The 11,404-nt window shown below is 39.2% G+C and overlaps 1 protein-coding gene across 1 annotated transcript; it reads left to right on the forward strand.

Moving 5' to 3' along the window:
* The first annotated feature begins 1,183 nt into the window (after positions 1-1,183).
* Positions 1,184-8,237, forward strand: LOC139698575 (proline-rich protein 5-like). Its single transcript, XM_071597414.1, has 4 exons — positions 1,184-1,828; positions 4,948-5,124; positions 6,621-6,789; positions 8,069-8,237. The coding sequence occupies exons 1-4, from the start codon at positions 1,184-1,186 to the stop codon at positions 8,212-8,214; spliced, it is 1,137 nt and encodes a 378-aa protein (XP_071453515.1). The 3' UTR covers positions 8,215-8,237.
* The last annotated feature ends 3,167 nt before the right edge of the window (positions 8,238-11,404 follow it).

The following is an 11,404-nucleotide window of genomic DNA, read 5'->3' on the forward strand; positions in this document are numbered from 1 at the left end:
TGACTACGGGAAGAAAAGTGGAAAGGGCGAGGGTAGTGGGAGAGAAGGTCGAAAGGACGACACATTCCGTCACTATCTCCTCCTCTTACCCTTCCTTTGTCCCTCTCTTTGTCTCCTACCAACCAGTCCCATCGCTTTCCTCCCTACCCATGTGAGATATACGCCTCCAGCCCCTCCGAATGCCGCCCAATCCCCGCTCCATTCCTTCGAATCCCCCCACCCCAGTTCGTGCAAGACAGAGAGGAGTCACCCACACTGCGCAACTCTCGAAACAGTTCACGAGGGGCAAGGAGGGAGGGAGAGGGAGGACCCGAAAAAAATACGGAACGCATGCACACATCTCCACAGTGCACACGGAGATAGCGGACTCCGAGAGGACTCCTTCCGCCCGAGGGCTCCTCGGAAACCGGTGCTCTCTCTATCTGCATCAGTCGAAGAAACGGCGGCGCGTGGGAGGAAGTGAGTCACAACACTAACAAGCCGCCTGCCGCAGTCAAAACATCAGGGCGAAGCGACGTCTCCTTTACGTCCCACCGATCCCTCTACCCTCAAACTATCAAAACCCAGAGGGACACGAACGCCAGGCAATAGCGATACAAACCAACGCAACGACGGCGAGGATGGGCGTTCTTCGAAATCGACTATGAACTGACCCACAAGCTCGGTCACCGAGGTCAAAATATCACCCTACCCAACGAACCCTATCCAGCTATTATCTCTCCCAGTCCGTTTCCCGCGCGCCTGGACAGGGATAAACTGATAGGCTAATCGCCAAACTGGGCGGATTACGACTCTCGTTTAAGGTCCTCAGCGAGGATCTCTTTTGAAATTGGCGGGAAAATGGGATCGCTCAGACGACGAGTATTATCCATCTGGAGGAATACCCTGCGAGTTTTTTTTCCGCTGAGCGCCGTGGGCCCGTATCGACAGGAAGAGCGTGTTAATTGACCGCTCATCCTCCGTAAAGATTACGTCCACCCTTGGCGTCGGCCTCTGAATGTGCAAACCTGACCCAGGGATAACAAGACGCAACAGGTTAATCATCATCCCTGGCGGGAACCCGGAGGGAGGGGGGTGTACAAGGGTGACTCAGGAGGTCGGAGGGGGCCGACTGCGCTGAGGATCTGCCTCGGCGGTGTGGGTTAAGGTCGCCCCTTCGCAGGAGGCAAAGCCAGCGACAACAATGCCTCTTCACTTTCGCCCGTCTCCGAAGGGAGAGGGGACCCTCGTTGCCGTGGAGACCCAGAGGAAGCTTCCGGTGTTACTCAAGCGGACCCCCACGTTCGCCACGCTCCTGAGAAAAGAAGTCCTGGGTCTCCGGTCGTTCGATCCCATGTTCCGCTACTCCCTGACGAGGCTACCCGAGGAGGAGGGTGCGGATGGTGGTCAGAAGGAAGATGACGGAGGGGTGCCGAGGGGAAGCGAGGGCCAGTGCGGGGCGCAGTGGGCCAACATTCGGAGCGCCGTCGACAGGGTGGTCCGGTACTGCCACAGGGGGAACAAACAGGCCGCTAGTCCCCTGGCCGAGGGCGAGCTCTCTGCCTTGCACGCGGATGTGAGGGTCCTTCTCAGGACGGAGGCCGGGGCGTTCATCTTCGAGTACCTCAAGGACAAACTCCTGCCGGTGGCCGCGTCCGAGGTGCTCGCGGAGATTAAGAGGAAGAGCACCGGGATGCCGAAGGGCACGGAACCGGAGAGGAGGGCAGCCGACGGAGCGGTGGAGGGAGAGCTGGACGCCCGGAAACTGTCCGCGGAGCTGTCCACCACGTGGGAGCACTTCTACTCCCATTCGCTCACGTTGCTGGAAGCCATCTTTTACCAGGTCAAGGTGAGGGAGATTAGGTCATAACATTTGACAGATCACAAATCACCTTTACCCTTTCGCTTTTTCGGCTATTTTGGACAATTTTCGTGGTGAAAAGCGCTAGTAAAACGTTCCTGAATATATTATTATTCCAAATACGACAAATGGAATACCTGACAATTCTTAACAATGAGAGGTTAATTCATTAAAAAACAAATACACTTGATTTTAATGTTAGCAGTGCTTACCAAACTTCTTTTAAAGAAGAATCAGGAGAACAAAATTTGCAGTTTCTACAAACAAGCAAACTGAGGTAGTGACATAAGCATTAAGATTGATTAGTCACAATCAAAGCAAACGACTGGCAATAACTTATGGAATAATCATGAAATGCTGACAAACATTAGTTCCCAGTTGGTGTGTGTCAGTAACTCTTAGGCATTCAAGAAAATGCCACTTTACACATCTTTACCAATTGACAGTTATGTACTTCTTATGAGCAATGAAATTGCTTGTTGCTTTCAGATGGATTAGGAAGAAAATAAATATGGTTAATGAGTAATTGAGGTCAACTGGCAATGTTAAGCCGCCCTAATTCCTCAATAAACTAAGCATTTCTTTTATGAATTCCTTTTCCCATCTTCTAAAATTCTCTGTGGGTATTTGAAGACAAAAGTAATATTTATGAGTCTGTTGTCTTATCATCGGCAAGAAGCAATCCATTATTTTTCTCTTTCATGTAATAACTTCCTTCTTCATAAGAAATCTTTGTTAAATTCTTCATTGTTGCTTCTAATTACCTTTAGCTATACCATTTGTGCCCAATTTAATGAAATTTGGGTGTATTTATCTAATTGGTTCCTTCAAAATAGAATCCAATGGCTTTCCTCATCCAAGATTTGAAGGCCATCTTCAATAGTTACATCAATTTTGATACCTAAATGTATTTAACCACTATACCCATATACCATTGAGACAAGGCAGCTCATACTGACACTATTATCTTAAATGTGTTATATGTTATCGATTAAATAAATATGCACCATTGATTATGAATATTCACGGTTAATCTTGAAAGCAATTACTGATACTTCATCTTTCCTTCATGTAAATTTCCCAGTGAAAAATTCTGCAATCTGAATTTATTATATGAGTAATCAAAAGTAAGTGGAAGGCATTTTTTAGTAATATCATTTTGACAGTGAAATATTATTGGGGTGTCTAATAGTTCACCAGATTGGCTTCCCTTCTCTTCTCCACTTCACCTATGAGCCCCATTGCCATAAAATTGTTTTAATGAGCCTAATTTGAGAAGATAATAATACATGGACAACAAGTATGCCCAATCTGAATACATATATTTTATAAATTTGATCTTGAAATTTTTTATTGGAAAACAAGTCCTGATGTCTTTCAATGTGTACCAGCCCCCCAAAAGTTACCAATCTCTTAAAAGGTATCCACTCAACAGTAATATTTTTATCCTACCTTCCCTTGTTATACCTTTTCAATTCTTCATTTTGTGACGTGCAAAGTATTGCCTCATTATTTATGATGTTGAAAATCTACTCTAATCGGGGTGTGTATGAAACACTTTACAAGCATTAATTGTAGATTGCTGCTATGTACATACATTGAAGTCATATTTATGGTTGGAATATAGTTGTTGGCATTAATTGAACTTGGACCTTGTCACCTGCCATGGCTATCCCATTATGAGCACCAGTTAATGGTATCAAAACACACTCAGTTATCATATAAGAGAGTCCATAAATATCTCTTATCTTATGCTTGCAAGTTACACGTCAGTGACCTAGGCACTTCTGTGTATCACTTAAACTTCATTGATGGCCTAATTAGAGGGAAAGACTTAAATTTACCCATCAAGAGATGATTTCTAAATTTACTTCGTTTAACTATAATCTGTCCTAAAAACGAATGTTTGAAAACAAAAGAAATTCAATCAGTTATCACACAATAAAACTTCATTCTTTTCTTCTACACTATCTTTCGAGCCTTCAGTCTTATCATATGATCCATATGGGTTCAATCATTTTATGGCCATTAATCAATCTGTGGCCATTTTTCCATCATTTTTATTTGTAAACAAGTACTTAAGTCTCCAGTTACAAAATGCCTTTGACATTTATGAGGGTTTTCAACTAAAAGTAAAGGAGAATTTTGAGGCATAAATGACAATTTTTGTTGTTCTAAGGCTCTCGAAGAAATGACAGTTTTAAAATCTGGCTTTTTTTGTGTTTAGATATCCATGATGCCGTAGGTTGATGCTTTCTGACCTGAACAATCCCTATAATGTACGCTCCAGATGATTATGTATTTTTATTACATAGCACCCATTGAAACTAATTCTTGGCCCAGTTCATGGAGTGGGACATCTCAGATAAATTCTAGAGAAGATAGGGTAGTATCAATAAGGTATCTATGTATTTTCCTTTGAAAATGCAGTGATACCTCAGCGGAAAAAATAAATGAAGGGAAATAATCAGTAAATTGAAATGGCTCACTCTACTCATGCAAACTGTTAACAACTAACTATGAATGAAAATGTTATATGCTAACTCAAATGTTTGAATAGGGTATAAATGTTCTCATATCAGTCCCCATAAACTATTGGCCCAGATGTAGTAGACACCAACTTCCAATCTATTCATCTTGCTTAGTGTGTAATATGTATTTTATATTGTCATTAATTTTCAGTTTTTTATCACTCATTGAACAAAAAGTTTTTCAAAAAATCAGTTTTTTATTATCATGTGCCCTCCCCATGGACGACAAACTTGACATGGTGGAATGGCTCATGCATTCTGATGACCCCTAGAGCTTTGCTGGTGGGATCAAATAAATAGGCACCATTGATTGTTGCTGATTATTGCTATTGGTAAGACCACCCATGCCAGATAGGTCGCAGGTTAGGAGCCACATGAAAGGTAGTCCACACAGCATCTATTCCTCAGTGAGGTGGCTGTAAAGCTAATAGCACAACTAAGTTACAAATGAGGCAAAATTATTGTCTCACTAGAATAAGTCATTATATTATTGCTTAAAAATCTCAATTTAGTATATTACAATTCACTCCAAATAACTGTGCAATGGCTTTAACTTATGGAATCCTTGCTTTGCAGTCAAGAAATTTAGGCATCCGGCAGGCTGGGCTAATAATGTTTAGGGACTACATTGTCCTTCCGTTAAAGCCTGAACTTGAGGTCCTTCTGGATGGATACAAACCAGTGGGAGAAACATACAAGGCAGCAAAAAATGAAGTACCACCAGTGATAAAGCAGATGCTTTTGATTTTGCAGGTAAATACCCATGCTTCATGCTTAATTTTCCTCATAATCCCCTATTCCTTTGTTATCTCCTAGTTACACTTCTGGAATGATGGGAAGAGGGAAAGGGATAAATGGGGAGGGATATTAAGCAGGCAGTTCCAATGATGGAATATGCTCACATTTCTCCAAAGCAGAGGGTGAGAATCATAATCAAGACTTTAATTCTTCCTAAAATGTCAGCACAGTTGTATTTTGACATGAAGATTTAGTCATAAAACTATTTTTCTATTGTTAAAATACTTCATACTTTTCACCAATCACATCACTAATTTTTGGATTTGGTGAAGAACCTAAATTTTTAATATGATTTTTATTCACTGCCAATTTTTATTGACTGGACTGTATTATCAATTAATTTGTGAAATGATAATTTGAATGAGTGGCTACAGGCAAACTCCCTAGTAAATAACATTGGAGTAAATATCACTGGTCAGGTAGGAAATATTCCTACTATTGACCCAAAGCACATGGGTTGGAGTCCCACCTCAGACATTCATGTTGTGTCAACTCTGATAGTTCAACCTATGGGAAACTTGATGATAAGTCAAAGAATTATTAGAATCCCAAAGGGGTACATATGGACCACCAGAGACATCCTGGGAGCAAAAAAAAAAGACTGAAGGGCTGATACTGACTCTTCATTTCCAACCCCACTGTACTCAGAGAACTATTTTCTCTCATTCAAAGGTTCTCAACAGTGTATGCTCAATTCTTTCGTGGCAATATTCTCTCCCATCTGCACCTACTTATCTTCATTTCCCCCATTCAGGTGAGGTTATTAACAACTTGCTGTGGTGGCTATTAAGATTTGTCTGTGTGTGCGGAGCTTATTATGGCTCCACTTATTGCAAAACTTTGGAAACAACCTCATCAGCTACATAGCACACCATGAAAACTTCAAATCTATGAAAAACAATATTTTTATTGTTAAATATTTCACTAAAAATGGGAATGGGAAATACGCACTTGATGTTAGGTATGAATAGGTTAGGCATTTTAAAGGTGTCAAAAATTTTAAACCTAAGCTTAAGATCTATGACTTACAATATTTTTAAAGTTAAATATTTTACAAGGATATGGGATGGAAAATTTACAAAACATGTAATATGATTAAACTATCCTCTTTGAAAGTGTCTGGTAAATGTATCAAGATAATAAAAATGAACATTGCACTAACTTCCAATAAAAACTGTTAAATATTCTTTCAGGATGAAAATTCAGGAGGGAGGAGGAGAGGGGGCTGCAGCATGATCACACCCCCTTACTACACCACTCTACTAATGTCACCTTCCTACCCTGTTGCTATTCCCTTCCTTATCTCAATTAATCAACTGCCTTCACTAGCCTCAGTCCCTCAGTCATTTTCTCTCTGCTGCAACTATGTTACCTATGGTCAAGTAGCTTAGGTTTCAATATGAAATTCTAGTACTACCTAATCTTACAGCTATTTGCATTTCCTTTTCCAGGGAGTCAATGAAATTTGCCCTCCCAGCAGTGAACGTTTGAAGCTGGAAAATTTGGTTGCAAGAGCAATTACACCATACCTTGGGTTCAAGGGGCTGTATGAAGGAGGTAATCCAGAACCATCTAAACCTTCACAAGAGCTCGAAGTTATTCACAAGCGAAGGCCAAGTGGTAAGAAAATGGCAAATCAGCAAAAGATATTTATAAAAAAAGTGAACATACCTGTAAAGCTCTGATTGTTACTTTCATGAAAACAAGGAAAGCATTAAGAGTACAAATTGAACTCAATTGAATTTCTCATTTTAGTTCCTGAGAAATCAATTTTCAACTTTCTACTTTACAAAACCATCTTGATTAAACTTTTTAGAAATGATCATTTGAAAAAATCAGCAATTCTCCAAGTAACATTTTTGGCAGAGGATAGGCTTGAACCTTTCCTTTCTATGACTGAAGTTTTGTTTATAAAACAACTGTGATTAAGCATTGGGATGTTTAGAATTTTTTTAGCTTAAGTCATGACTACAATGAATTTTCCATAGGTAAAACTATATAAATACACAGAAGAATCATATCGATATTGTGTTTTTTTTTCACTGACAAATTTTTTCCGGAAACCGCACTAGATTTTGGCTAATTTGCCTTGGGCTTCACTTAAATTGACAAAAAATAAAATTTATGTTAACACTTATAATAAGTTGTGTAATTAATATAATAAGTAGTTGTAATATTAAAAATATACATACTCCCAGGATCACCATTAAGAGCAGCATTGTTTGGTTGCCAGTGGCATAAGGGCTTTAACCATTGGCAAACTGTATCCTAAATACTTTCCTATCACATATTTACTTACTACCTGTCATATATACTATCTACATACTTTTATACAACCACACCGCCCACATATATTCTTATCTTACATTTTCTAACTCATGAATGCCTTCAAATATCAGTTGTACATGATTTTTTTATGAAAATGTCATAGCATTCAAGGAATGCATCTTTTCCATGCAGCAATTTCAACCCGGATGAAACAAGTTTGAACCCAGATCCCTCGTTGTCTAGACAAGTGCTTTAGCCAATTAAGCTACCAAGACATCCTAATACACTTTGAAATTTTAGAAAATTTAATTGACTAAAACAATCAGAGGGATCTTGGTTCGAATCCTGGTCAAGGTAAAAGATTTTAATACTTTGAAATTGTTGCATTGTTATGCACATTAGTGGATGACTTTATTTAAAGTAACTGTTGCAGAATCTACTGCAGTTTCTTTTCGAATGTATCATTGTCAGTCTACTGATATTCAAAGAAAGGTAAAAATGAAAACAATCCATACTTGTGATAGATAGGCACTTGAAAATTCTTGCCCTCATTAGTGGTGATAGGTAATATGCCCCCATTTCCTTTGAATAAACAAATTTACTGATAGGCATTCATTATTCTCCATTTCAGTTGTTGATCCACGCCGTCTAAATCGACCATTGTGTATTGTTGGAGTGGGACATGCAGAGACACTTAGTGAATTATTCACCCTCTCAGCAGATCGAATTCGTCACAAGAGGACTCTCCACCGTAACAATACACATTATGATCTGTAATTATAAAATGTGATAAAATTAAGTGGTATATGGAAATCTAATGAATCAAAGTTTATGTTGTTCTCTGTACCTGAAAAATATGTTGTGTTTCTACTGAATTAATTTATAGAATAAAATTTTCAAATGATTTTATTATAATCCATCTGTCTCAAATAATTTCCTCCAAATGCTGTTCTGGCTTCCTGAATGGCATTTTATTTTTGTGGACGCATTTTTGCTGTTTTAGGTACCTACAGTTCACAGTCTTTATTTTAGATGAATTTACAAAAATAAACATGCAAATAATTTACATAGAAAAAAATACAAATGCCTAAGACTGAGAAATGGAAATTGACATCGCCTTATAAATTCAATTGACTACGCATGTTATGATATAACTTTTGAATAATAACATGAACTGGGAAACTAATAGGGTGAAAGAAGTGTAGTGGAAGATGTAGTGCAAGAATTTGGAAAGTTTTCATAGGAAAGGTGAGATTGGTGCACAATGCAGGATGGTGAAAGCTCAGTTAGGAAATAGGAAAGGAAAATCTATGCAAAGAATCAAAGAAAACTCAGGAAAATTAATACAATGAATCAGGGAAGATTCAAGAGAAATGGAAGAAATATATATTGAGGGCCTATAGGCTCCGTACAATAAGTATTGGGACTGGTTCCAGAAATTAAAATGAATTACAATCACTTAGTAATCTTCAAAATACATTCCTCCAGCATCGATACACTTAGTTCAGCACGTCTGCCACTTGTCAAAAGTCCACGGAAGTCGGTTTCCGAAATACTGTTGTGAGCCTTTGTCATCACCGCTTGAACTGCCTCAATGAAATCAAACCGATATCCTTTGAGCTCCTTTTGAGCTATCCTTTGAGGTAATAAAGTTGTCAAAAAAATCTTCATCCTCCTGGATGCAGTCCAAAATTTCTTGTGAAATTTCCACCCGCGACAGTTTTTATTCCTTGCTCATGACTTTTTGCACCAGCTTCACACACACTTTCCTCATCGCAAGATCCTCTGTTACATTGGTGTGGACAGTTTCGACTGAAAGGCCGGTCTCCTCACTGATAAGAGCGATGGTTAAACACCTGTCAGAGTCCAAAACTTTTTTCACTTTGGCCACCCGAGCCTCGGTTCGGCAGTCATTGGGCATCCAACTTGTCTCTGACGAGCTCCCAGCATTCCTTAAACATTTTGTGCCACTCAAAAACTCATGTCCGGCTTAAGGTATCATCCCTTTAAGCCTGTTTAATGAGTTTCAGGGTCCCCAACCCAGATTTCCCGAGTTTAATGCAAAACTTCACAGCGTAGCGTTGCTCCACGGTGCACTCCATGCTAGCACGATGACACCACAAACAATCACACGTCACAAAAATCCACCTTCTATCTCAAGACATGTCCGGAGGTGACTGAACTAAAGTGCACCTGAGTGGTGGGGGACCCCTGTACTGAGCCGACTGGTCGGACCCCCATCCACAGCTTCGTTGAAGCTAGAGTGAGCCAGTCACAATACTTATTGTACGAACCCTGTATGTGGTCATTAGGTGAGCAAGCTTAGTGATGGAAAGAGAATGTGACATACATGAGGATGGTTTAGGTTCTAATTCACTTTCATTAATAGTATTTACATATTAAGGGGATTGAAATCAAATAAAGCCATTGGTTGATAACCCTCACGTGAAACCACTGGGTTTGGGAAAACCTAGAGGGAAGAATTGTTTGAACTATTTCATTTCATTTATGGAGGAACTTGGCTGGAACACTTTTTCAGGTCAGTTCTAGTATCCTATCCCAAAAAAGGAAAGGCAGTCAAATGTGAGAACTAAAGAACAATAAGTTTGATTTTGTATGCTGAACAGTTTGGCTTTAGGAAGGGTAGAGGCACGGGCAATGCCATTACAGTCATGAGATTACTAATCAAGAGGAATATAGAATACAATCAGGATATATTTGCCTGTTTCGTAGATTTCGAAAAAGCATTGGGAAAAGAGGATAGGGATGGTGATGATGGACTAGATGAAGGGAGGAAGGAAGTACACAGAGATGAAGAGGGACTTGATGTAGGGTAGGTTGCTGGATTGTGTTTTGTTAGGAGTCACAAAATGTTTATTTGGTAGTTGTATCAATCCAAAACCTACCTCAACCAGTAGATTACTTAATAATACCCATATCATTTTGCAAATAATGACAAATTATTACACAATTTACCACCCCTCCTTATTTGGCAACAGCAGTTGCTGATATTTGTAGTTATATCACTTAGTCATGTAATGTTGAGTAAAGTTGGGTAAAGACTGTGGTCATGGGCAAAGCTATGTTCATTCAAAAATGGCAATACAATCCATGATTATGGGATTCAAGTAGTTCAAAAACACATACAAGTAAAAACCAACCTGCAGGTTGATAACTGTGGATACAAATGTATACATAAACCCATCAACCCCTCACCCACTGTACCTGCCCCTGATGAAAGGCGTACTAGGCAGAGACAACAATATAGAGGTCAAAGAGAGTGATTTCATCTTCTTAGTCTATTATATTCTTGATGTGTTTATTTCAGAGCCACAGGGAAATAATTCTGGCATGTATATGGTATGTATTAAAGATCAAACAACTCTTAGGGAAGCTGTAGCAAAAGAATTCCATACCTACTCTAAGAAAAGCCTTATACTACACAATCCAGTTTTGCACATATTATAGAGCTTACCAAGAGCCAAATATTTTTACAGATAATGCTGTACTTGGAAACACATGATGAAATGGGCAAATTCATAGGATCCTGAAGGTATTGTCTATTGAACTATTCTTATTCTTGTCTTTAAATGTTTATGGTTATTTCATTGTTTTGGGATCCGACTGCCTGCACCCTTTTCACATTACTAGGTCCTTAACTTATAGATAAAAAAGCTAAAGGTACAACTGAAATATGCCTTGGCCATAAAAAAGAATGAAACCAATAAACTATTGAAGTTATTCATTCCAAGAGAAAAAAACGTATATAAGCCCCTGCAGTTAGGTAGTTTACAAATGTAAGTGGTACTCCCAGTGTACAGGCTGCTGTCTGAAATAACCAATCAATATGTTTGTTTTTTCCCACAAAATGGAAAAAAATGCCTTTGGCTCGTTTTCTATGTCAAGCTAATTTAGGTACTCATTCGATACACAGTGAATCAAAGACCATGCATTATTTCTAAAGACA

The sequence above is a fragment of the Hetaerina americana genome, unplaced genomic scaffold, assembly GCF_022747635.1.
Source record: "Hetaerina americana unplaced genomic scaffold, ioHetAmer1.1.p SCAF_89, whole genome shotgun sequence".
In the NCBI taxonomy this organism is placed as follows: Eukaryota; Metazoa; Arthropoda; class Insecta; order Odonata; family Calopterygidae; genus Hetaerina; species Hetaerina americana.